Source organism: Struthio camelus, chromosome 3, assembly GCF_040807025.1.
Source record: "Struthio camelus isolate bStrCam1 chromosome 3, bStrCam1.hap1, whole genome shotgun sequence".
NCBI lineage: Eukaryota > Metazoa > Chordata > Aves > Struthioniformes > Struthionidae > Struthio > Struthio camelus.
Window position 1 is genome coordinate 4,824,017 of NC_090944.1, and position 26,601 is coordinate 4,850,617.

The 26,601-nt window shown below is 52.8% G+C and overlaps 1 protein-coding gene across 1 annotated transcript in view; it reads left to right on the forward strand.

Annotated features, from left to right (window-relative positions):
* Positions 1 to 26,601, forward strand: part of LOC138066515 (otoferlin-like) — a 150,785-nt gene that overhangs the window by 102,459 nt on the left and 21,725 nt on the right. The window contains 24 exon segments of the mRNA XM_068936382.1: positions 6,259 to 6,354; positions 8,181 to 8,307; positions 8,612 to 8,666; positions 10,397 to 10,512; positions 10,514 to 10,523; positions 11,022 to 11,084; positions 11,980 to 12,064; positions 13,443 to 13,486; positions 13,488 to 13,606; positions 14,673 to 14,859; positions 15,218 to 15,404; positions 16,137 to 16,345; positions 16,754 to 16,862; positions 17,359 to 17,542; positions 18,186 to 18,201; positions 18,597 to 18,691; positions 19,165 to 19,255; positions 20,103 to 20,219; positions 21,685 to 21,837; positions 22,228 to 22,417; positions 22,792 to 22,916; positions 24,263 to 24,397; positions 24,941 to 25,115; positions 25,889 to 26,001. Coding sequence (XP_068792483.1) covers positions 6,259 to 6,354; positions 8,181 to 8,307; positions 8,612 to 8,666; positions 10,397 to 10,512; positions 10,514 to 10,523; positions 11,022 to 11,084; positions 11,980 to 12,064; positions 13,443 to 13,486; positions 13,488 to 13,606; positions 14,673 to 14,859; positions 15,218 to 15,404; positions 16,137 to 16,345; positions 16,754 to 16,862; positions 17,359 to 17,542; positions 18,186 to 18,201; positions 18,597 to 18,691; positions 19,165 to 19,255; positions 20,103 to 20,219; positions 21,685 to 21,837; positions 22,228 to 22,417; positions 22,792 to 22,916; positions 24,263 to 24,397; positions 24,941 to 25,115; positions 25,889 to 26,001 — 2,801 coding nt within the window.

A 26,601-nucleotide genomic window follows, 5' to 3' on the forward strand; every position in this document is an offset into this window, starting at 1 on the left:
ATCTCCAGTGAGCAGCCTGAAAACAAGCCTAGCACCCCCAACACAACACCCAGATCCCCCCAATACAAGGCCCAGCACCTCCAACACAACACCCAGCTCCCCTCTGCACCCCCAAAACAAGGCCAGCACCCGCAACACAAGCCCAGCACCTCGAAAACAAGCCCAGATCCCCTCAGCACCCCCACCACAAGGCCCAGCACCCCCAACGCAACGGCCCAGATTCCCTCAGCACCCCCAACACAAGACCCAGCACTCCCAACACAAAGCTCAGACCCCTCAGCACCCCCACCAGAAGCCCAGCATCTCCAATACAAGCTCGAGATGCCCTCAGCACTCCCACAAGCCCAACACAACAAACACACCGCCCAGATCTACTCAGCACCCCCAAAACAGGGCCCTGATCCCCTCTGCACTCCCAAAACAAGGCCCAGCACCCCGAAAACAAGACCTAGCTTTCCTCAGCACCCCCACAACAAGCCTTGCTCTCCCCAACACAAGGCCCTGATCCCCTCAGCACCCTGCATGACAAGCCCAGCAGTCCCAACACAATGTCCAGATCCCCTCAGCAGACCCACAAGCCCAGCACCCCCAACACAAGGCCCAGATCCCCCAAAACAAGCCCAGCAGCCCCATAAGAAAGGTCCAGATCCCCTCTGCACCCCCGCGACAAGCCTAGCACTCGCAACAAAAGGCTCAGCACCTCCTGCACAACGCCCAGATCCCCTAAGCACCACCATGACAACCCCAGCACCCGCAACACAAGGCTCCGCTCCACTGAGCAGCCCGAAAACAAACCTAGCACCCCCAACACAACAAGCAGATCCCCTCAGCACCACTATGACAAGTCCAGCCCCCACAACACAAGGCCCACATCCCCTCAGCACCCCTAAAACAAAGCCCAGCAACTCCAACACAACGCCCAGCTCCCCTCTGCACTTCCACAAAAAGCCCAGCAGCCTGCATGACAAGCCCAGCACCTCAAAACAAGCCCCATATTCCCTCAGCACCCCCACAAGAAGGTCCAGATCCCCTCAGCACCCCCATGACAAGCCCAGATCCCCTCTGCACTCCCACAAGCCCAACACAACAAACACACAGCCCAGATCCCCTCTGCACCCCCATAACAGGCCCAACACCTCCAATACAAGCCCCAGATCCCCTCCGCACTCGCACAACACGCCCAGCACCCTAACACAAGCCCAGATCCCCTCAGCACCACTATGACAAGTCCAGCACCTCAAAAACAATGCCCAGATCCCCTCGGCACCCCCACAACAAAGCCCAGCACCCCCAACACAACTCCCAGATCCCCTCAGCACCCCCACCACAAGGCCCTGATCCCCTCTGCACTCCCAAAACACATCCAGCACCTCGAAAACAAGCCCCTGATCCCCTCAGTACCCCCAATACAAGCCCCTGATCCCCTCAGCAGCCCCATAACAAACCCAACACCTCCAATACAAGCCCCAGATCCCCTCCGCACTCGCACAACACGCCCCGCACCCCCAACACAAGCCCAGATCCCCTCAGCACCACTATGACAAGTCCAGCACCCCCAACACAAGGCCCAGATCCCCTCTGCACCCCCAATGCAATGGCCAGATCCCCTCTGCAACCCCACCACAAGCGCAGCATCTCCAAAACAAGTACCTGATAAACCTCTGCACCACCAAAAAAAGGCCCAGCACCTTGAAAACAAGCCCCACATCCCTTCAGCACCTCCACTACAAGCCCAGCACGCCCAACACAATGCCCAGACCCCCTCAGCACCCCGACCACAAGCCCAGCACCCCTAAAACAAGCCCCAGATCCCCTCAGCACCACTATGACAAGCCCAGCACCCCCAACACAAGCCCCAGATCCCCTCTGCACCCCCAAAACAAAGCCCAGCACCTCGAAAACAAAGCCCAGACCCCCTAAGCACAGCCACAACAAGCCCAGCACCCCCAACACTACGCCGAGATCCCCTTCAGTACCCTCATGATAAGACCAGCACCCCCAACACAACACTCATCTCCAGTGAGCAGCCTGAAAACAAGCCTAGCACCCCCAACACAACACCCAGATCCCCCCAATACAAGGCCCAGCACCTCCAACACAACACCCCGCTCCCCTCTGCACCCCCAAAACAAGGCCAGCACCCGCAACACAAGCCCAGCACCTCGAAAACAAGCCCAGATCCCCTCAGCACCCCCACCACAAGGCCCAGCACCCCCAACGCAACGGCCCAGATTCCCTCAGCACCCCCAACACAAGACCCAGCACTCCCAACACAAGGCCCAGCAACCCCAACACAAAGCTCAGACCCCTCAGCACCCCCACCAGAAGCCCAGCATCTCCAATACAAGCTCGAGATGCCCTCAGCACTCCCACAAGCCCAACACAACAAACACACCGCCCAGATCTACTCAGCACCCCCAAAACAGGGCCCTGATCCCCTCTGCACTCCCAAAACAAGGCCCAGCACCCCGAAAACAAGACCTAGCTTTCCTCAGCACCCCCACAACAAGCCTTGCTCTCCCCAACACAAGGCCCTGATCCCCTCAGCACCCTGCATGACAAGCCCAGCAGTCCCAACACAATGTCCAGATCCCCTCAGCAGACCCACAAGCCCAGCACCCCCAACACAAGGCCCAGATCCCCCAAAACAAGCCCAGCAGCCCCATAAGAAAGGTCCAGATCCCCTCTGCACCCCCGCGACAAGCCTAGCACTCGCAACAAAAGGCTCAGCACCTCCTGCACAACGCCCAGATCCCCTAAGCACCACCATGACAACCCCAGCACCCGCAACACAAGGCTCCGCTCCACTGAGCAGCCCGAAAACAAACCTAGCACCCCCAACACAACAAGCAGATCCCCTCAGCACCACTATGACGAGTCCAGCCCCCACAACACAAGGCCCACATCCCCTCAGCACCCCTAAAACAAAGCCCAGCAACTCCAACACAACGCCCAGCTCCCCTCTGCACTTCCACAAAAAGCCCAGCAGCCTGCATGACAAGCCCAGCACCTCAAAACAAGCCCCATATTCCCTCAGCACCCCCACAAGAAGGTCCAGATCCCCTCAGCACCCCCATGACAAGCCCAGATCCCCTCTGCACTCCCACAAGCCCAACACAACAAACACACAGCCCAGATCCCCTCTGCACCCCCATAACAGGCCCAACACCTCCAATACAAGCCCCAGATCCCCTCCGCACTCGCACAACACGCCCAGCACCCTAACACAAGCCCAGATCCCCTCAGCACCACTATGACAAGTCCAGCACCTCAAAAACAATGCCCAGATCCCCTCGGCACCCCCACAACAAAGCCCAGCACTTCAAAAACAATGCCCAGATCCCCTCAGCACCCCCACCACAAGGCCCTGATCCCCTCTGCACTCCCAAAACACATCCAGCACCTCGAAAACAAGCCCCTGATCCCCTCAGTACCCCCAATACAAGCCCCTGATCCCCTCAGCAGCCCCATAACAAACCCAACACCTCCAATACAAGCCCCAGATCCCCTCCGCACTCGCACAACACGCCCCGCACCCCCAACACAAGCCCAGATCCCCTCAGCACCACTATGACAAGTCCAGCACCCCCAACACAAGGCCCAGATCCCCTCTGCACCCCCAATGCAATGGCCAGATCCCCTCTGCAACCCCACCACAAGCGCAGCATCTCCAAAACAAGTACCTGATAAACCTCTGCACCACCAAAAAAAGGCCCAGCACCTTGAAAACAAGCCCCACATCCCTTCAGCACCTCCACTACAAGCCCAGCACGCCCAACACAATGCCCAGACCCCCTCAGCACCCCGACCACAAGCCCAGCACCCCTAAAACAAGCCCCAGATCCCCTCAGCACCACTATGACAAGCCCAGCACCCCCAACACAAGCCCCAGATCCCCTCTGCACCCCCAAAACAAAGCCCAGCACCTCGAAAACAAAGCCCAGACCCCCTAAGCACAGCCACAACAAGCCCAGCACCCCCAACACTACGCCGAGATCCCCTTCAGTACCCTCATGATAAGACCAGCACCCCCAACACAACACTCATCTCCAGTGAGCAGCCTGAAAACAAGCCTAGCACCCCCAACACAACACCCAGATCCCCCCAATACAAGGCCCAGCACCTCCAACACAACACCCAGCTCCCCTCTGCACCCCCAAAACAAGGCCAGCACCCGCAACACAAGCCCAGCACCTCGAAAACAAGCCCAGATCCCCTCAGCACCCCCACCACAAGGCCCAGCACCCCCAACGCAACGGCCCAGATTCCCTCAGCACCCCCAACACAAGACCCAGCACTCCCAACACAAGGCCCAGCAACCCCAACACAAAGCTCAGACCCCTCAGCACCCCCACCAGAAGCCCAGCATCTCCAATACAAGCTCGAGATGCCCTCAGCACTCCCACAAGCCCAACACAACAAACACACCGCCCAGATCTACTCAGCACCCCCAAAACAGGGCCCTGATCCCCTCTGCACTCCCAAAACAAGGCCCAGCACCCCGAAAACAAGACCTAGCTTTCCTCAGCACCCCCACAACAAGCCTTGCTCTCCCCAACACAAGGCCCTGATCCCCTCAGCACCCTGCATGACAAGCCCAGCAGTCCCAACACAATGTCCAGATCCCCTCAGCAGACCCACAAGCCCAGCACCCCCAACACAAGGCCCAGATCCCCCAAAACAAGCCCAGCAGCCCCATAAGAAAGGTCCAGATCCCCTCTGCACCCCCGCAACAAGCCTAGCACTCGCAACAAAAGGCTCAGCACCTCCTGCACAACGCCCAGATCCCCTAAGCACCACCATGACAACCCCAGCACCCGCAACACAAGGCTCCGCTCCACTGAGCAGCCCAAAAACAAACCTAGCACCCCCAACACAACAAGCAGATCCCCTCAGCACTCCCAACACAAAGTTCAGTGACCCTCAGCACCCCCACAACAAGCCCAGAACCCCCAACACAAGGCCCAGGTCCCCTGAGCAAACCTATGACAAGACCAGCTCCCCCAAAGGGCACGGAGGAGCTGCCCTCCCTCACTCTCTGTGTGGCTCTTGTTGCCACAGCCTCCTTGCTTCCCCCCGGCAGACGGGGAGCTTTGGGCAGAGAGGTGGGAGGCAGGGTTAAGGGGAGGCCTTGGCTGCAGAGGTCTGCCCCTGCGGCAGGTGCTGGAATGGGGAGGGCACTAGTGTGTGCCTGTGGCCTGTGCAGATGCCCCAGGAGCAGGGGGAGGCGCAGGCCGGGGCAGAGCAGGATGCAGCCCAGAGGCAGAGAGGTGGGCATGGCCGTGCTGAGCTGCTGAGGCCAAGAAAGGATTGTGGTGGTGGTGGGGGGGTGCTGAGAAGAGGGCAACAGCAACATCTGCACTGCACAGGCAGCCCCAGCTCTGTTTTGGTGAAAACGCACCCGTTCTTGTCATGGTGCAGTGATGAGCTGCAGAGCACAGCAAACAGACGCAACAAACAGACACAGCAGTTTGCGCAGCAGTGCCTGGACTCTGCCTGGGCCTTTTGTGGGCCTTGTTGGAAGTTGGGGAGGCTTTCTGGGGACCCCCGAGGAACTAGACAGTGCTTGCTGCTAGCAGGAAGGGAGAGCTAGGCAAGGACTACTGCAGGGGGCCTTGACTTAACTTAACTTAACTTCTGGGAAGTCCTAGCTAGGTGGGGCTGCTGCTAACGAGCAATCTGGGCTGGCCTGGTCAGAGGGAGTTGGGGCTTTTGTTTCAGGTGGCTCCTGATTGGGTGGGTCAAGCACCCTTGTGAGTCACTGCTGGGCAGAGGCCTATATAAGAGCCAGGCCTAGAGCCTAGCTCCCAGAGTGGGGCTGGCAGAGGCAGCAGTTTGGGCAGCAGGCAAAGAAGGTGCCTCTCCCTTTTCTGCAGTGGTGTGTCCTTCCCTGGGGCATGGTCATGACATGCTGCAGAGCACATTCCCCAGTGGCTGCTGGAGGTGCTGCCTCAGCTGTGTGTGAGGCTTCAACCCAGACAGACCCTCAGACAGCAGATGCAGCTCTGCAGGTGTCAGGCTGCAGGGAGTGCCTGGGGCCTTTCTGTGAGGCCTGGGCTGACAGTCAGCTCTCCTGTGCAAGGTGTGCTGTGGTTGACCCTTTGTATTGCCAGATAAAGGAGCTGGGGGAGGAAGTGAGCAGGAAGTTAGCAGTCCCTCTTCTAACCTCAACCATTCTGTGATTCTGTGAAACCTCCTGTTGTCCCCTGTGTCACAGAGAACACCACTAAAAGTACAGGATACAATGAGTTCTTTCAGAAGAAAGAACGTCTTCTTCCGGAGCTGGGAAAGGAGTTTTTTCAGCCATGAAGCTTGGCAAGACGCGTCCACCAAAGGATGATCATTGGAAGCAAGGTAGGTGCCGGGAGGAGGTTGTTCCCTGATCCAGTACTGCTGTTCCAGGAAAGCCCCTGCTCCCATCCACTTAACGGATGAGACCCCCCCCGTCTGCGCCCCGTAAGTGGCACACATCAATGCTGTTGGTAACTCAGGGATTAGACAGGGAGCATTTGGTGGACAGGGTGAAGGCTGGAGAGAGGGTCTGCATGGGGGAATCTGGGAAGCAGGGATAGATGGAGAGAGCCTTACACTGAAGGCTTTGCCAGATCTCACCCGCTTTGTGAGATCATGGTGAAACCTGGAAGTCAGGTGGGCAGTTTCTGGCTTATTTTAAGGATTACTTGCAAGTGTAAGAGCAAAAAGCGTGATTTAGCCCTTTCACTGCTTCTCTGTGATGCATGGAGACCTGCATGAATAGCATTGCAGCAGCACAGTGAGAGGTAGGGCTCTGTTGCCTCAAGGTTGTCTGTTCCAAGGTCTCGATACCTGCTACAGTGCTGAAATGGGACACCTTCCTGGAAAGGCAGAAGGTGGTTAGCGATCGGAAATTTGTTGTTGTTTCCATTCGGCTCAAATTATGATGTTTCAGTGACAAAGAAATTGGGGAATGCCTTTTTGTGGAGGAAGACCAAATGTTGCTTTAGATATTCTTCATGGGCAAATCTTTGTTGTTGTTCAGCCAGCTTTTAAGAGAAGAAAGGAGGGATTTGGCCTGAGACACTATAGAGGTAGAGGCCTTGGCAGACTGTAGAGGCATAATACTGAAACCTTGGTGATCTTCCTGCCCTCCCCAGTGAAAGGGTGTTCTTCTTGTGGTGGAGACTTCACCTAAGGTGATGAGGAAAGCCATCTGGGATGCAAAGGCATGAAAAGGCTGTACTTCCAGATTGTGGAGTACATTCACATGTAGATTTACCAGTGGTGGGGGAACAGTTGCAACAACTGTTCATGTGGTCATTGCCTCACAGCTGTGTGTATCCTTCCTCCCCCTTTGCCCTCCACAGGGCGTAGTCCTCCCAGCATCCCTCCTGAGTGGTGGTCTGCTTCTTTCTGCCATCCCAGGCAGATTGCCAGTTCTGCTCGGGTCAAACAAACCCACTGAATCACTGCAAGCAGAGCTGGGAAGGTGCTGGTCTGTCCCTCCACCCACACGTGGCAGGATGGAATCTGCTTAGGTCCCTCAGTGGAAATGAGGACACTCTTTTCACACACAACTTGCTGCAGTGCCTCTCTCCACCTAGGAAAGCTTTTCCTAACATCCAGCCTAGATCCCCCTCACTTCAGCTGAGGCCCAAGGTTATTTCTGTATTATCTCACAGAACCGGGCCAGACTATGGTGAAGCAACTGATCCAAGTCTTGGATTAGCCACGAGGTAGGAAACCTGTTTCCCAAAAGCGATGTCTGTGCTCTATGCGTGGTTTTGGTAGTATTTCCCCCTGTGCCAACGAAACAAACCAGTGACCCTAAAGCAGCTCCCCACCTCCCTTCATCCTCAGCAGTGCATCACCTTATGGCAGTTAGAGCTGCAGCACATGTTCACATGCTCTTTTACCTCGTGAAGTCTGCATTGCTCATTTGTCGGATTTCAGTTTTCCAAAGCTTATTGCCTTCATGAAACTGTGCTGGCACACAGCACAGGTGGAATAATGTGTCACGCTACGCAAACCTCTTTTAAAATCCATTTTAAACCAGGTTGTCTGTGGCCTGACCAGGTGACCACTGTTCTTTGTATTACCAGGAGAGGTTGATAGGATGTATTGGTTACCTTTCTCGGAGTCTTTAATTATCCACCGAGTGGAAACAACAAGAGACGTTCTTTTGTCTGTGTGCCTTTATGCAGAGGAACCTGCTGTTTTGGAAGCAGAAGACCTGGACCGAAAAGCCATGAGACTAGGAGGTGGACTGGACCCAGACACAGTCTCCTTGGCTTCCGTCATGGCTGTAACCACCAGTGTCTCCAACAAGAGGTGAAGGCCAGATGTGAGCTTGTGCAAGCCAGGAGGTGATGGCAAACTCTCAGACGTGCCTGCTCCCCAGAGCCATGTGTCCCCTGAGCTGAGCTATGCTGGAAATCACGTTGCCCCATGCAACTGTTTTCAGAAACGCTTGAACAAAGAATGTTCAGTGGCATTTCACAGCCCCTGGAGTTTATATTCCTCTCATGCCAAGAGAGCTGGCACTGCAAGGAGTAACCCTGGGAAATGCTCTGTCACAGTCTGCAGTGAGTTCCTCTGTTGTTTGACGGAGGTCTTTTTTCCTGCCCTTTGGAAGGTCCAAGCCTGATATCAAAATGGAGCCGAGTGCTGGGAGGCCGATGGATTATCAGGTAGGTGACAACGCTGTGCCCCCAACTTCAGCTCGGGGGGTTCAGAGCCCAGGGAGAGACCATTTCACAGGGAGTGTTTAAGGGGAGAAAGAGGCGAGTTGAGAACTTTTCTTTCACACTTTCTTGGACCACAACTATCAGCAGAGTAGTTACTTGAGGAGCTGAATCTCTTAGTTGAAGCCTTTGTCCCCGATGGCCTGTGGGACAGGTCTGGGACCAGGAGGAAGGACTGACAGTCACTTGAGCAGGCCTAGGCTTGCTGGAGTCCCACCGAGGCTGTGCCTCCTCCCCGTGCAGCAGGTTATGGACCTTGGCATGGCGTTGTTGGGAGTGAGTCCAGCGCAGGTTTCAATGTACTGCGCTCACAAAAGCAACTGACAATTTGTTTGTTAAGTCTGAAGGCTGGCTCATGTGTGAACGACTGTTTCAGGTATTGTTCCTGTGGGAGGATGACTTTCAAAAAGCTGCTGTTTAAATGCTAGAGTGATAAGCTATATCTCAAGTAGTTAACTGGATTTGCTGTCCATTGTGACAAGCCCAGAAAGCCCAGCTTAATCAGGGTTTGAAGCAGGCAATCTCCAACACAGTTCTCTTAATTTCCAAAGGCTTTCAGTACCTGTTTTAGCGTTCCCAATTGACGAGGCCTGGCTGGCAGTACTCGTTGGATTTCCTCTGGTAGGTTGGTGCCTGGTTGCTGTTATCTTGTTCCTCTTCTCGTTTTCACCGAGTCATGCTGATTCGGCAGCCGTTTACTTTTCTGTCCTTGCGTGTTAGTGCAGTAGCACATTCCTAGGGATGTCTGGGACCAATGCAAATAATGATTTGTTGTTAAAGGTTTATTGTAGACCATATACGGCGTCCACTTTTAAATCCCACGAGAGACCAGTTGCCATCAGAAGATGCAGTAGAGCAGTATGTGGAAGAGGTTTAATTATACGCATAAAACACCTAAAACAAGTTGCGAGGACAACGAGGACTGAGTGTCCCTGGTTCGGGAATAGTATAATCAGAATGTAAAGAGAAGGAGGAAGGTGCAAGACGAATTATGTGCAAGACAGAGCAAGAGGTTCAGTTAATTGGCCAGTGCAAACAGGAGTATCACAAGGCTGGTTTTCATTGGGAATGGTGAGGGAACAGAGCGGTGACCTTAGCTGCTTACCTCCTCAGAAGGAGTCTGAGAGTATTCGCACCTACCTTGCTGCGCTTTAAACGAGGAAGGGATTTGAGCTGGGTTTGTTAAGCTGGTGCAGCTTTGGGTGAGGGGTAGGAGGTTGCATTTGCAGCTCAGCTCCTCTGCAGTAAGTCAGTTTGTGCAGCAATCAATGCCAGGCAGTCTTGTCCTCTTCTTTAGAGAGCTCAGCTGTCTTTTATCAGCTTCCTTTTATGAGCGGTTTACCCCTTGTATTTTTTAGCAGAAGCAAGTTAAGCCAGTTAGGGCATCAGTAGCAGAGTGTCTGCTCCCGCAGCTTAGCTAAATCTGTTCAGCTTTGTGCCTTACGTGCTCTTGGAGCAGAAGAGCCATCTGAACGGACAGGGCTGCTCTGATGCTCCTACCTCCCATGCCATGCCTCAGCTCTCTCAGGCTTGTAGGAGCAGCCCTGTCCCTTTTGTGTGATGAAGAGAGACTACCCAGCTGCCACCCCGGCACTGAAAGCACCTTGGAGAGGAGAGCCAGGTGGAGACACAGTTTAGGGCAGCCAAGGTGGAGGTCCATGAATCTCTCTCCCCAGGTCAGCATCACAGTCATTGAGGCACGGCAGCTGGTTGGACTCAACATGGACCCCGTGGCCTGTGTGGAGGTTGGAGATGAAAAGAAATGCACGTCCATGAAGGACTCGACTAATTGCCTACAATGAGGTGAGCTGGATTTTTCCTGAGGTGCTGCTCCAGGCTCGTTGCTCCTCAAGGCCTACACTGCAGTTTGACAGCAAGTTACATTTATTTGACTTTGTTTTTTTTTCTTTTTCTTCTGTTAGTAAGTAAGATGGAGTAAGATGAAATCAGAAACCATGCAGAAGGAGGGATGAAACCTTGGCCCTCTGGTATTTTACAAAATGGTGACAAAGAACCAAAGCAAAACAAAACCCCTTACTTGATCAGTTTCAAATTAAATGATCCTGTGCCCACTTTCTGAGTCTTTCCAAGAAGTTAATGCTTTATTTTAGTTTCTCAGATCACTGATGCTGTCAGTTGTTGGGCTGACGTGGGTCCCTCTGCAGCTGTGACGTGAACTGCAGGCTGTTCCTCTGCCCAGACACGTCTCTGTTGGTGGGATATGGACCATAATGTTGTCCTTCAATTCAGGAGGAGTCCACGCCTGCTTCCCTGCTTTCACGCATGCTCCTTCTCTTTCAGTACTTTGTCTTTGATTTCCATGTTCCCCCAGATGTCGTGTTCGATAAGATCATCAAGCTGTCCGTAAGTGAGCATGGTTGTGTTGCCCTTTTCAGTGGGCTTTGGTGGAAACCAACCCATTTTACTTACTTGTTGGGATGGATTTAAGACCCTTGATGATGCGAGACCTGTGGCAGGAGCGGAGGTGCTCAGTCCCTCTCTCTGAGCCCTCATGTCCTACGAGCCTCACCTCCTTTGCAGACCCCCCCAATCCCTCTGTCAGTGTCCTTATTGCTGCAGCCACACACCCCTCCACTCGTGTTCCCTCTGTGGCTGCTCTCTGGTATTTCCTAGCTAGGCAAAACTAAGCCTGTCTCAGGATGTCTCTTTAGGCTTGGGGAGAAGCAAGAGCTTCCTGAGGCTGCCAGTGGATTCCCTGAAGCATGAGGGTGGGTACAGCTCTTGAGGAAATTCAGAGTTGTAAATAATGAGAGCAAAACAGAGGCTCCAGCTCTCCTAGTCTTCCTTCGCGGCTCTGGGGAAGGAGATTCATAGATTCACAGATCAAAGCAGGCTGGCTAGGAGCATCCACATCTATCCCATGCATAGTCTGGCTGTGTAATTTCTTCCAGGAAGGGAATTAAAGCATAGATTTCAAGCATCTTTGGGACACTTCCTTGAGGAGAATGTCTCAGTGTTTGGTGCCATAGTGGCTGGAACACTGCATCTTGTTTCAAAGATGGTTTTTTTTACTTTTTTTTCTATTGAATCCAAGTGTACACTTGCTTGCAAGACTGCTAAACAAGAGCTGCCAACCACACTGTGCTTCATAGAGTGATTATATCTCCTACCCGGACTAAGCAAGATGCATCAAATCCTTTAGAAGGGTTCAGTGTCAAACATTAGAAACAGCCCTACCCCTCCCAGCATGGCTGGGCACAGAAAAAGCTCTGACTTGTTGTTCTCCCTCGCTTTTCAGGTGATCCACTCAAAAAATCTCTTGCGCAGTGGGACTTTGGTAGGCTCCTTCAAGGTGGATGTTGGAACTGTTTACACCCAGCCTGGTATGTCACCACAATTTGCAAGGGGTCATATAGATGCCTACCTTCACCATCAAACAAATGTCTACCATTTGCAAGGTAGCCAGGCAGTCACTAGTTTCCTTTGGCAACACTTAGTCAACTTAATTTTAGTATCCCGGGTGCAAGCATGTCATCTAGGCTCCTTCTGCAGTCCGAAAAGAGCCCTCAGCCTCTCCAGAAGATGGTATATCCCATTCTAGGATAAGGCATAATGCACGCAGGTAGAATTGTCCTCAGATGTGCCATTCTCTCTCCACTGACCTCCTAAGAAGCTTAGCTAGCTTGCTTAGGCAAGATGTTGACCTTTCCGAGAGCTGAAGGTCTAGCCCTGTGTGGCTGGCCTTTAGACCAAGACAGGAAGATGCCCAGTGTGCAAAGAAAGAGAGGTTAATTAGAGCTTCTGTGAGAATGTCATGTTGCTCACTGATGCTACAGCCTGCCTTGACTTAGCACAGAGGGGCCCAATGAGTGCTACTAAAATCCACTGTGCTATCGTGGGCTTTGTTTAGAGGACCTCTGTTTCAGGGAAGCCTGTTTTATAGAACCATAAAAGAAATGTGGAAGCTTTCAGCATCCTGCACTCGCTGTGCGCAGCGAAAGCAGGCATGGTTGGGATTAGTATAAAGGAGGTCCAGAAGGGTCCCTGGAGAGGTCATTCAGTCCATACCCTTGCTCTTGGGAAGGATCAGCCCTACTCCGTGACAGGCTCCCCGCTGAGCTTCTGCCTGAAAAGTCACTGAATCAGTGAATCGTCTTGAACGTGTCTGGCAGACTGATGAAGCAAACCCATCTGCAGGAGAGGAGACTAAGAAATGCCTGCTCTGTACAGAAGAGCATGGCTCCTTGGAGGGCCCAGGGCTTGCAGCATGCCAGCGTAAGGAACACCTGAAACTTCCCTTTAGAGAAGAGACATCCAGAATCACTGGGATTTTATCTTAGCTTATGCATCAGGCCTTTTTGTAGCACTCTGCCCCTCTGAAGAGTCCTGAGAGCTAAGTTTCCATTTCAGGGGGGCTCAGCAAACGATGCTGGAAGGGATCTGAAGAGAGCATCTCTTCTGATGCACTCCACAGAAGGATGAGATCTTTCTCGCCCATCTAAGAGGCACCAGGCCTTAAAAATGTCCAGTGATGGAAACTCCACACCTCTACAGGCAGTTTATCCCATTGCTTTTCTGTCTCCAACATTGGGCAGATCCTCCCAATGGATTTTCAGGGGGTTCTGTCTGGAATTCCTCACACCTGGAGAGGTCTCTTTATGCATGCATGCAGGCTTCTGCAGTCAAGTGGACAGACATGCCCAGTGCTCGCAGTAATTCCTGTAATTGTGATAAATGTCTGTCTTGTTCCTTGGCTTTCAGAGCACCAGTTCTATCGCAAACGGGCCATCCTTTCTGACCCTGAGGGTCGGTCTCACTGCTGGACTTAAAGGTTATCTGGAGGGTGCCGTTGCCGTGGTAGGGAAAGGGGACAACATCAAGACACCACACAAAGCCAATGAGACAGATGAGGATGATATTGAGGGGTAAGGATTCGTGGAGCCAGTTTCCTGTATCCTTCCTTGGGAATGAGCTATGAGCTTTTCGTGTCACTTTATTTTGGATTATTCAGTAAGGACAGCATCCCTTCCCAATTAGGCTGACAGCCCCTCTAATAGGCGTGCTTAACTTGTGCACTGCAATCAGAAGTGCCAACTAGATTGTTTCTTGGAAAGAGGAGAGTTGCTAGATTACTGATGCAAATCCTGGTCACATCACTACAGACCAGTCCTTTATATCAGTTCAGACCCTCTGCTGCTGGTTGTTCACTTCTGCATACCAGCACCAGCCTGATGTGAACCAACATAATGTCCGTACTTTTTAGCTGTTGCTCCAGTTGGCCGTTGAATGGGAGCCACAGAAGTGAGGTTGAAGGGAAGATGGGAAATGATGGCTGAGGTCTCCCTACCCGCTGTAAGGACAGAGAGGGCACCAAGGGGCTTAAAGCAGCATGTGAACTCTTTTGGACTATTGTTCCATGCTGTAGTCATGCTCTTATCCCACTTTATCATGGACAAAGTTCCTTTAGAACTGTTGTTCACGGCATCCTCTGTAGCTCTCGGGGAAGAGAGAAGAGGCAAGACCTGCCACGAGAAGCCGTTTCATGGAGCTCAAGTTTCCTTCCAGTATAACCACCCCAGTTCTCCTTATACCCTGGCAGGGTATGAGGGCCTTTTCCAAAGGTAAAGGCCCTTCTAACATCCCATTCATCTGGGCTGCTGCAGATGTCTAAACTAGGTAGAGATTAGTCTTCCCCTCGGCTCCACTGCTGATAATGATTATATCCCTTTAGAAAGATGCAGGTTGTCTCTGAGGCACCTCAATGTGTTGCCATAAGGTTTCCCTTATGAAACCGCCCTTCCCTGTCCTGAATCGGGAGGGTGGGCAGGAACAGGACTATGATAAAATATAGGGCTGCAGAAATGGCTACCTTTCCACCTCCTCACAGCCTGTGCTCCACAAGGGGGGCAGCTTCTCCCTCTTCTGCAAGTCTCTCCTGACAAACCTGCCAGGCCCAGGAGCTGTTTTGAGTCCTGTTTTCTGATGTTGCAGGAACCTCCTCCTTCCAGATGGGGTCCCTCCGGAGCAGCAATGGGCTCGTTTCTACCTAAAGATCTATTGAGCTGAGGGGCTGCCCCGTATGAACACCAGCCTCGTGGCCAATGTGAAGAAGGCTCTCATTGGGGAGAGCAAGGACTTGGTGGACCCCGATGTGGAGGTGTTCTTTGCAGGGCAGAAGGTGAGTGAGCTGCTTGCTATACCTTTGTGACATGATAACGTGAGCAGGGCTAGCCATTATGCCGGTTTGGGACTACGTGGCCAAGGATGATCTCAGCTGTCCTGGCATGTAGATGCTGACCTGTGTGACAAAGCTGCTTGTTTGTCCTGTGCCACGTTCCCTTCTCTTGCCCAGACTACGAGGGGGTTGCAGCAGTCTGCAGTCTCCAGCAGTCTCTATTTGGGAGAAGAAAGTCCCGAGCAGAACACGTGTTGCTATCATGGTCATTAGCAGGGGAGGAGTTGAGGTCTGAAAGAAGGTGGGTGGCTTGTGGGCTCAGACCCTTGTGAAACATGTGCTTTCTCCTCCCACTTGGCAGGGGAAGACATCTGTGCGGAAGAGCAGCTACGAGCCCCTCTGGAATGAGCAAATAGTCTTCACAGGAATGTTCCCCCCATTGTGCAAGAGGATAAAGATCCAGGTCCGAGACTCTGACGAAGTCCATGATGTGGCCATTGGGACCCATTTCATTGATTGGCGGGAGGTCTCTAACGAAGGAGACAAAGGCAAAGCTAATATGAGGGGAGGACTGAGACACCCTCTTCATGGTAGAGAGAGGCTTCCCTTTGGCAGAGAGTTAGCAAAATAGCCCAGGCTCCTTCCCCAGCCCTGGAGACAGCTGCTCCTTGGTGGCCAGTAGGAGAGACCTTTATTTCCTGCAGTGGTTTTCTGAGATCACTGGGCACCCATTCCCTGAAAACCAAGTCCCATAACATGCCTCCAGTCAGAAACTTGAAAGAAAAGACACCCAAGAACAACTGGCCCTTCCAGAAAATTCATGGCCGTGAATGGATGAATATGTGACAGGCTCTCATGTTCACACAGACACACATGCACACACGAATGCACACACATGCACAAATGCACTAGCGCACATGTGGACAGGACCAATGTAAAAGCAGAGAGGGCTCTACGAAGGTGGCTAATGAGGGTTTCTCCTCTCTGTTGCCTCATGCTGGGTGGCTTGCCCAACGGAGTAGTTGTGTGAGTCTTTGGCGTGGTGAGCTGCACAATCCCCCTCACTGCTGTCACCACAAAATCATTTCCATGTATTGTTGCAAGTGTGTATTTTCCATGTGCACGCGCACACACACACACATACGCATGCTCAATCCTGTAGTACAATACCCAGAGCAGGGAAGTGATGCCATTCCATGAGCCAGCTTGAGCCCTGAGACAAAGCCATGCCCTCCTTCTTGCACATCCCCTTCACTACGTGTGTGTCTGGTCTCCTGCAGGCTTCCTGCCCACCTTTGGCCGTGCCTGGGTGAACATGTACGGCTCCACTCGGAACTACACCCTGATGGATGAGCACCAAGATCTGAATGAGGGTCTGGGTGAAGGCATCTCTTTCCGGGCCAGGCTTTTGATAAGCCTTGCTGTGGAGATCTTGGAGATGAGTTGCTGATGTGAGTCTTCCCTGACCCTTTGGTTGCCAGTGACAAGTGCTGGGTGTTAGTGATAGTTTGCTCAGTCCCCTTGGTAGTTATGCCTGGTCTCATAGACTGAGGATTTTATTTGGTGTTGCACTAAAAGCACTGGATCCCCCAGCACGACAACAAATCTTGCAAAGATTTTTCAGGTTTTATGGTCATTCAAAAAGAACGTGCAGTGAGCCTAGACACCGAGTTCAGCCAGACACCTATCTCTTAGAAGGCTTGAGCAGAGGGAGAGAAAACCCTCATAGTCTCCATGAAAACCTAGACAGTGGCACGTCCCCTTCATAGAGCCCGTGTAGATGTTCAAGGTGCTGAATGTGGCCTTCTGGGACCCCCTGCCCTGTGGCTTGTTCTCCTAAGGGTCCATCCAGCTGACCTTAACCTTGTATCCTACTTGCCTGTTTTTTTTCCTGCAGAACTGTCCTGGGAAAATGGAGGAGTTCTTCCTCTTTGGAGCCTTCCTGGAAGCTACCGTGATGGACAGGAAGATTGGTGACAAACCCATCAACTCTGAGGTCACAACAGGTTGGTGGTTTTCTGAGGAGGTTGGTTTTGAAACATGCCCGGCAGAGACTGCAGGAGCCAAGGCCAAAAGCAGGCTGTTTACCCCCTCTTTCCATGCTAACATTTGACAGAGCATCCGAGGCTCTCAGTTTAGGAAGAAGGTGATGGCTACTTCATTGGCACAAGCCATGCGTGTCCCCAGATGAGCTCTTTGCTGCGTGATCTCCTGTCAGCAGTGGATCTGCTCCATCTCTCAGTTGAGAGCACCTGGCTTTGCGTTTCCAGAGGTTAACCACCAAAGGAAGGATGTATGTTTCTAATGGCTTGGAAGGGGGCATGAGTAGAGGACAGATTTCTGTTGTTAGTTTGTAATCCCTGGTCAGGGTTTCAGAAAGCTGAACTCCACTGTCCCCCATGGTTCCTGCAGAGGAAGTTGCTCCCCAGCCTGAATTAAAGGCAGGTGACTGAGGCTGTTTAACCCCAGTGTGAGTTATAGCCCTGTGACTTCTTTCCTGAGGTAACAATCTGGTTCCTGTAGATGGCATGGCCAAGCCTACCTTGCGGAGGAAGAAAGATGGAGGGGATGGGGACGAAGCAGAGTCTGAGCTGCTGCAGAACTCAAGTGAGGAAGACAGTGATGAGGATGGAGAGCTGGTCTCCCTTTGCTCATCTCAACCCATGAAACCCCTGGTCACAGACAGGTAAGTGTGCCCTCCTGGCCACCAGAGGGCGGCCTTGCTGGGCGTGGCAAGGGGAAAGTGAGGGAAGGGACATTGCAGTGTTGTAGTGAGGTAGGAGGGGTCTGTCTCCTGCCAGCATCTGGGAAACAGAGAGGCAGTGTGCTCCCTTGCCTTGCAGGAGAGGGAATTAGCATCTGGTTTCTGAATGGTCTATAGGCTGATGGGAGCAGCAGACCTAAAAGCTCGTGGGGAGAGATGTGACTTAGTTCCTTGTCCGAAGGTGTTGGCATGTGTGCCAGGTATCTGAGCTCCCCCGAGAGTCAGCAGAGATGGAGTCAGTGCAGTCCCAGGAACCTGGAGAGTCATTCAGCCAACCAGCCCTCGGAGCAGCAGCAGCCGCCACTAGCTCTCTGTGCCCTGTGAAGGGAGCTTAGCTAAGTGCTTGTAGAGACCCCATCTTGGGTATTACAGCTAAGAAGAGCTGAACACCCACCGCTATTGCCTACAGTGCTGAGCACTCTTGTCGATTGCCTGTTGTCTTATAAAGGTTGAGTTGACCTCTCAGCCTACCCTACAGAGGGCCTTTCTCATCTACGCAGCCAGTTGTGTGTGCAGCGCTCCTAGCTATCCACACCTTTAACGCTCTACCTCTGTGGCAAATTAGGGGAAAGTTAACCAAAGTTAAGTTGAATGAATTTTGGTGTGGGTCAGACCCAGAGTGTCCCCCGGAAGGCTGAAGGAAGGTGGGAGACTTTACCTGCCTGGACTCCTGGAGTGAGCCACTCTTGTGGCAGAGCCTCCTTTGTAGCCTGAACTGATTGCTGAGGAGCCTTTGTGATGCCTGCAGGTGGAGAGAGGTGAAATTCACATCAACTGAAGCCAGCCTCCCCCAGCCAAACATGTGCCAGAGCTGAGCTCTGTGGCAGGAAAGCCTGGGGAAGAAGCAGGTGTGTGCTATTGGCAGTGCCAGGGCTGCTCTTCATGGAGTGGCTGTGGTGCTAAACCTCAGCCTGCTGTGGGGCTCTGCTCCACTGCCCCCTTCACTGCTTCCCCCCCATTGCCATTCCAGGAGGAAGGCCTCAGTGATGTGCAGGAAACGATCAAGACAGAGAAGCCACAGCTGGAGCGCTGGCTCCGAGGGGTCCTGGAGGAGCTGAGCAGTGGGTGCTTGTGAGTAAAAGACTAGCAAAAGCTGCCCACCACGGACCTGTGCTCTCAGCCGGGATATGGGCAAGATCATGGGACTGAGAGCATGAGCTCCCCTTGCGTTATGCTCCGAGATGACAGGCAATCTTTTTCTTGGCTTAGCACACCACCATATTGATTGCCTTCTGCCTTGGAGCATGGGCAAGGTGGTACTCGCCTCTGAACTCCAAAGACCCCCAGCCAGTGATGAAAGCCACACAGACTCAGTCTTGTGGCCTCCACAGACTAGTGCCTGAGCGGTACCTTCTCCTCATGCACGTCATTGAGTGCTGGGTGTAAATAGGCCACTTGGCTGCGATTGCAGCGCACACTTAAAGAACAAGGGCGCTTCTGTGTAGGCAAGTGCCCTACTGCTAGCAGAGATCCAGCCTGGCAAGGCTGCTTGCAGAGAGCCAGCAGGCTCTCGCAGGATTCATGCTGACGAGCTTTTCCATCAGGTGCTTTGTGACCTTAGCTGACAAGGACCGGCACCACTCTTCCCGCACGAGGCTGGATCGAGAAAGACTCGAGTCCTGCATGAGGGAGCTGGTAAGTGTGATTCAGCTGGGGAGGAAGATTCGGGAATGGGGCTGGTCCCCATCAATGCGGTGGGGAACCTTGGTCCTTAGGGGTCTTGACTTCCAGTCTCTGTGGATTGGTGGTTTGAGGTTTATTGCTAAAGAGGGGGACCCAAGAGCACTTCCTGTCTTGCACAGGTCCCACATGACCCTTGGGTCCACACCACTACGTCCCCTCCATCACGCTCTGCTTTTCATTGGGAAGAAATCCCGGAGTGCAGAAAAGGAGTCGCTTTATTGTCAAAGAGTTCAGGAGAGGGGAAAGCAGGAATGTGGGGGACTCTGCCGAGTATAGATGCTGCAGGGCTAGCTCTAGCCTGGGTATTTGGAGCTGGTAGGCCAACGTATTGGAAAGGAGCTGTGCAAAGACCAAGTGGTTTATCCAGCTGACGCAATGAAGCTTCATTAGCCAGCTGCATACAACAGAGTGATGAATGTGACCTGTGGAAGCCTCTATGTCCCCTCTTCTGAACTGCCAGATGCTGATTTGTAGTGGAGTCAGGGAAAGGGGAGAGACCATGCTTAAGACAAGGCTTGAAGCCACTGCAAAATGCCATAAGCACAACTGACACCTCTCTGTCCCATGGCAGGTCCTGCTGGGGCAGAAACCTCTGTGCTGTGGACCCTTCCTATATCCTGCTGAAGTTAACAAAGGGGCGCCAGAAGTACCATTATCTGGATGCACATGGCAGGACTAAGGCATTTGTGTCCTCACCACGCCTTCCTAAACGCAGGGAGACCTGTCTGCTGCTTTTGCCTTCTCTGTGCTCCATTGTGCTCTCATTCACAATGTGTCCTGGGCTCCCTTTTAATCACAGGAAAACATGGGTCAGCAAGCCACGACTCTGCGCTCGCAGGTGAAGAACACCACCATGAAAGACAAGGTGAAGCTGGTGCAAAACTTCCTCCAGAAACTCTGGTTGTTAGCTGATGAGGTGAGTTGCCCTCCACAGGGAGAGTGCCTGTTAGCTGGGTCAGCTTATGGGCAAATCCTGCGTGCAGGAGAGTTCCCTGGTGAGACAGGTCTTCTGCAAGGAGCCAGTCCAAGACGAAAAGACCTTTGTTGGGCTCTGCTCCTTTTCTAAAGGACCTGTATGTTCCTCCTGTGTCAAGACAGGTGCTTAGACCTCTCTTCAGACGACCCAATAGAAGTGCTCAGCCAAGGCAGCATGACCACTTCCCTCCACTGACTACACCAGTTATATCTCGTGTGCTAATTAACCAGTCTGTGGTGGGAACTGAGCCCTGGCTGTCCATCCTGGTGCACCGTGAGCCCAAGCCAAAATGCCCAGCCCTAACCCATCTGCAGGTGAGGCCAGGCTTAGCCCTGGACAGGGCATCCCTGGAGCCGGTTGGATGGGACCCCTTGAGGTGGGGGCGTTTCCCAGCCTGGTCCAGGGCCTGAGGCAGGGCCCTGGCCTGAAACAGGTCACCAGTATACTTTTCACCATCTGGCAACTTTGCGTAGTCAGTCTATAAACTGCCCCGTGCCTCCCAGGTTTGCCTATACGCTCCTGGATTGGAAAGGATGAGCATTAATATAAGTTGAAGAGCCCTTCCCAGACAGTAACAGAACTGGGTCCTCTTGCAGTTGAGCTAGAGGATGGTTTTGCCTGCCTTGAGCCGTGACAAGGCCGTGCAATTCCCCAGGGGAGCAGCCCCCAGAAGGTGGCAAATGTCCACCCAATATTGAAGTGAGCAGCCTGCAGCCATCTCTGATTTTTGCTAAGTAGAGAAAAATGTTAAGTAGGTAGCTCTTTGGAGAGCTTTCAGATGAAGCCATCTAATTGTTATCGCTGCGGTGTACTCTTGCTTCACTCCACCTCATGGGTGACGGTTAATAGCCGAATATGTTAGAGCTGCTCACAAAATTTCCAAAAAGATGCTATATCTGCAAAATCTCTTGTTCCTTCCTGCAGAAAATTGCAGTTCCTCTGAAATTTGTGCAGTTTCTACCTGGGTCTGTATGGCTGCAGCCATTTGGGGTTATTGGTCCACGTGGAAGTTGTAGTTTTGGCACTTGCTGTTCTCATTTGCCAATATGGGCGAGGCTCCTAGGCTTGGTGAAATAGCCCATTATAAAGTAACTCTTTTCTCTGCTTTGGCTTGCCACAGCAGAAAATAAAGCAGGCTCTAAGGCATGATAGGAGATGTCCAGAGAGGGAACTGCTTCCATTGTAGGGAATGGAAGTGCAGGGCACCTGCCCTACAGTCCTCGTGGGCACTGAACTAACAGAAAGGGAAAATCTTCAGCCTTCCAATCTGGAGTTAATATCTTTTTTTAATTTTATCAGAACAAATGTAAATCCCAGTTTCTTTCCTGCTAGGCTTCACCTTGCAGGTGTCTCAGGGGTCAGAAAGGGCTAAGATGCTGACAGGGCTCTTTGTTGGTGTTCACAGCCCCAGCACACCATTGCTGACATCTTCATCTGGATGATGAGCAACAACAAACGCATTGCTTACAGGCGTCTCCCTTGCAAGGATATTCTCTGCTGCATTGTGGATGAGGAGATGGGAAAGGACTGGGCCGAAGTGAAGACCGTCTTCCTCAAGGTGCCTGCCCGTCTTCCTTGGGGGAGCTGAAACCACAAGGAGGGAGGTGAAGCAGAGACAGAATGGGGGGGATGGGGGTGGAGATGAGAGAGCTGGGTACCAGATGGGTCTGGTAGGTGATGGAGGTCTGGAAGGAGAGAGATGTCCTATTGAGTTTGCTGGGAGGGGAGCTAGTGGCTTGAGAAGAGGAAGCCAGTGTGCTGGGAAGAACATGATGCATGAGAAAGAGTAGCGGACGTGATCCAGAATGATAAGGGGTGGGTCCCTGGGTTTAAGGAGCAGCGGTACAAGGTGAGGCCGCAGAAGGTGGTGGGCACTGCAAGAGGTGGTCTGTCCAATCTCTAAGGCCCCTCCTATGTCCCTGTAAAGTCTCTTGTCCCTTGTGCCCAGCTACCTGGGAAGAGGGGCTTTGGACCTGCAGGCTGGACAGTTCAGGCCAAGATGGAGATTTACTTGTGGCTGGGCCTCAACAAGCAGCGCAACGACTTCCTGAGCGGCGTGCCCTGTGGCTTTGAGGAGAAGATGACAGCCAGAGGCCCAAACCTGCCATCCTTTCCACGCATCAGCCTCCTTTACACGAGTAAGAGGGCAGGCTATGGAAAAGGCAGGCGGGAGCCTGGTTCAACACCACTTGGGCCAAGGACCTGCAGGAACTGAGGGGGAAATATGGGAAATACTTCCACATGTGCCAGTCTGAGGTCTCCCACTGTTCCCGTGGGGAGCTGGGGTGGGGGACTTCTGCGCCCTTCTCCTTACCCCATTCCCAGCTGTCATTCTGCACATCGTGAGCAGGACCCTGAAGAAGTCCATATCCATTCAGGATCCATGCTTTAAGCCGACTTCCTTCACCCGTGTTGGCCCTGAGCAAAAGTGTGCCTCTGAGACCTTGCTCTCCATGGCTAAGCTCCAGGGATGCATCCCAAGCTGTCTCACTTCCCCCTCTCTCTGTCACAGAGAAGCAGGTGTTTGAGCTGCGAGCCCACATGTACCAGGCCAGGAGTTTGTTTGCTGCTGACAGTAGTGGCCTTTTGGCTCCCTTTGCCCGAGTCGTCTTCCTCCCCCAGAGCCAATGCACCGAGGTGAACACTATTTCCTGACCTGGAGGAGTGGGCAATCCCTGGGGTTGAATGTGATAGGACAAGTATCATCTGTCCATCCTGCTGCCCTGCCATGGGGCTGGGTCTCCTGACTCCTGCAGAATCATGGATCAGGTTGACCGTGGGGTCCTGGGGTGCGAAAGCAGCCATAGCACTGGGGCCTGACTATCTATCTCGAGCTTCCTTTGAGTGCAAGGTTGCCTGCTGGAAGTCTCTTCCCCAGCTGCAGGCAAGTCCAACAGCCCTTTCACTGCATGTCCCTGGGCACAAGCACACAGCCACCCCGTTTCTGTGTGACTGAGCTTTCAGCTGCCTGGTGAAGAGAAACTGGACCCTACAGGAAGCAGGAGGTGTTTCTGTGCCATCTCTTCCTGTGCTGAAGGCTGCCGAGCTTTAGCAAACCTTGTGGAAGCTGGGAATAATTTGTGCCTGCCTGCTGTTTTTTCCTGGAAGAGTCCATGGGAGATGCGCTATGGCTCACTTGCCTGCAGAGCAAGCGCCAGCCTACGGGTGCTGCCAGCACTGAAGTTGCAGCCTGTGGCCTGGCTCAGACAGGCCAGGCCTGGGGTCATTCACGGAAATGGGGTCATCCCTGTGGCTGCCCCTTTGCAGGGTACTGTTTTGTCCTGATTTGACAGAAGGAAGCAGATGCTCAAGCAGAGAAAATTAGACCATCAGAGCAAGGGGTGAACTCTGGGAGCTGCAAGTATCTTGGGTCAAGATCTGCCAAGCGAGTTAGACCTGTAATCCCCCTTCCTTTGGATCAGGCTTCAGATCCTAATGTGGCTCTTTCCTGTCTCTTGCCCCATAAGCCATCAACCCTCTAATGGGTTTAGCCCTAGGTGCCTTCACAGTATGATCCAGTAAATATCTGTGATCCAAAGCACTGCTTGGCAATAGCATTAATACCCAATAGACTGCAGACTGCCACAGTGTCCACATCTGCATCAGGGCTGCCTCAATTCTCTGAATAAGCAGTGGGGAGAAAAGGACCTTTAAAAGACAAAATACATCTCATCTATTTTAGCCATACACCTTAGGAAGAGACAAGCGGTGCCATAAAGAGATAGCTTTCTCTCCCCCTCCCTAGTCAGGGATCCTGGGGTGCCTACCATGAAGTAAGGGAGCCTTTATGTTGTGGACATGCAATGTGACCCAAGATAAATCCCCTCATATTTTCAAAGTAACCTCCCCGCTGCTCGCAGCGCTGCAAAAGTCCTGGTGCAGGAAAACTGAGATCAATATCCTCTCTGCTCCCGTTGTTCAGAGCCTTAGGCCCTGGCTGCTACTCCTAGCTGTAGTGGTAAATGCTGTTTCTGTTCCTCCAGGTTCTCAATGAAAGCCTTTGCCTAAGCTGGGACCAGCTGCTGGTCTTTGACAATGTGGAGCTATATGGAGAAGCTCACGAAATGCGGGACAACCCTCCCATAGTTGTCATTGAGATCTATGAGCAGGACCCAGTGGTAAGATGAATCTCAGCAGAGGAAAGCATTTCTGATTCAGGTACTGAGATCACTCCTGGCAAGGCAGCTGGTGCAGCAGATGTGAGAAGAAGTGTTTTTCCTGACCTGTGGAAGATGTTTCCTCCCTGTTTCCCAGGGCACAGAAGAAACTAGGAGCCTCTGCTGCTAATTGATCTCTTGCACTCGTTGGTGTCTTATGTTTGGAGCCAGAAGCAAGAGTTCAGGTGAGGCTGGAGGCAAGGATATATTACTGTAGTCTCTCCCTGTAGAGCAGTGCTCAGTCCTGGCCTCATTGCTGCCCCAACCCTGGGCCACCTCCTTCACCTTCCTTAAAGATGTTGGTGCATTAGGAAAGGCCTCGTGGATGGAAAGGCACCAGTGGAAGGTGGCACTGAGCTTTGGTCACGTACGTGCAGCAGACTGATCCTGTTCTGCCCACACTGGGGAGTGCTGTGGGGCTAACTGTGGAGACCTTTGGTTGGTCTCTCAAGGCAGACAAGAAGCCCCGTGCTAAAAACCCGAGTGCTGTCTTTGCCTGGCCAGGGCAAAGCTGACTTGATGGGCCGCACCTTTGCCCAACCTGTGGTGAAGATGTCAGATGAACAGTACTGCCCTCCACGGTTCCCTCCGCAGCTGGAGTGCTACCAGATATACCGGGGCAACTCCACAGCAGGCGACCTGCTGGCTGCCTTTGAGCTACTGCAGGTAGCAGCTGGACAGAGCCATCCCAGACCAAGGGAGGGAAGAGAGCGGGAGGGGGTGTGGGGGAGAACCGCGTTTAATCCACGCTTCTGTTTCTGAGGTGCTGCAAAGAGTGGTTAGTTCATGCATCCTAGAAAAGCTAGCAGGGTGTAGTATAGCTACTCGCAGCTCAGTGTGAGGGCAGCTCCTGCAGAGTTATGCTGGTGTGCAGTGAATGCCAGCTTCTTTCTGGCAGGGAACCCTACTAAAGCGTTGCAGCAGCACAAAGTCTCTGCAACATCCCTGGGCTATGGAAGCTGTCATTGGGAGTCTTGGTTCTCTCAAGAGATGTCAATGGGAAGGTCCCAGGTAAAAGGGGTGTGAGTTCTCATAGAGGAAGATGGTGTATGCTAAGCATCTTTGACAAGGAGCTCAGGGTGGGGCTAATCTCTCTCTGTGTAGGTATCCCTCTCTTTCCATTGACTAGACAGAGCAGGAGATGCCTGGAGTGGTTGAAGGTGGTGGAGTAGAGACCTGCTGGCTTTGCTCAGGCTTTGAGCTGGCCAAAGCCTGTCCATATCAGCCTGTCAGCTGCACTAGTGGGTGGGCTTGGAATTTTGCTTTGCTGTTGAATGTGCCCTGTGTGGAAGCATAGCACCACCTCTTCTGCTCCTATGAACACCTTTTCCCAAAGTGCCTGTAGTGTACAGTCAGTGGATTGCTGAATCGTCTAAGACTCTACAGACCCAGTGCAGGAGAGCAGGGTGTGCCGGTTCCCCCAGTTCAAAAAAGCAGACCTTAATCCGTCTGCTGGGGGCAAGTCAGACCTGCCTCGTGTCGATGGACCCCCAGGCATTGACAGGGGTCCCATCCTGCCAGTGCCATTGGGGATTCGTCTGGTGCTGAGTAAATACAGAGTGGAGGCAAATGCGTTGACAGCAGAGGGGTTCGTCTTGGGGCGCCAGACTTGAATGCTGCGCAGCCAGATGGCTACACAGCAGAAGGTACTGTGTTGTCATGGCCTCGACCAGATCCCATTATGAGGGCTCCATCTGTTAGGCGAGGGTGATGTAAGGCAGAAGACTCTGTCAGTGGGTGTTTGAAGGCCAGGAGGGATCTTAGAGGTTCTGATGACAAGTTAAGCACCTACAGCCAGATGTTTGGATTGCAAGGACCTGCCTGTACTAGCTGCACAGGGAGTTAAGCTGCAGCAGCCCTAAGGAAAAAAAAAAGCAGGATGACTGGATTAGTACTTGCTTGCTTTCTTAACTGTGGGCACCATAGCAAGCCTAGGAGCTGCAGTAGAGGGCACTTGGTCTGAAATTCAGAGGAATGCACATTAGGGGTGTACACCTACACCTGAAGTAGTCACGCTGACTCTCCCTTAGTATCGGTGGGAGGGGAAAAACCCAAGATTGGTAGCCTGAAGCTCATTTGACCTATCTTGGACCTCAAGGACAGGATGCCTGCTGCTTCTCTCTAGTGAGATATGGTGACACATCCATCAGGGCTCCTCACCCTAG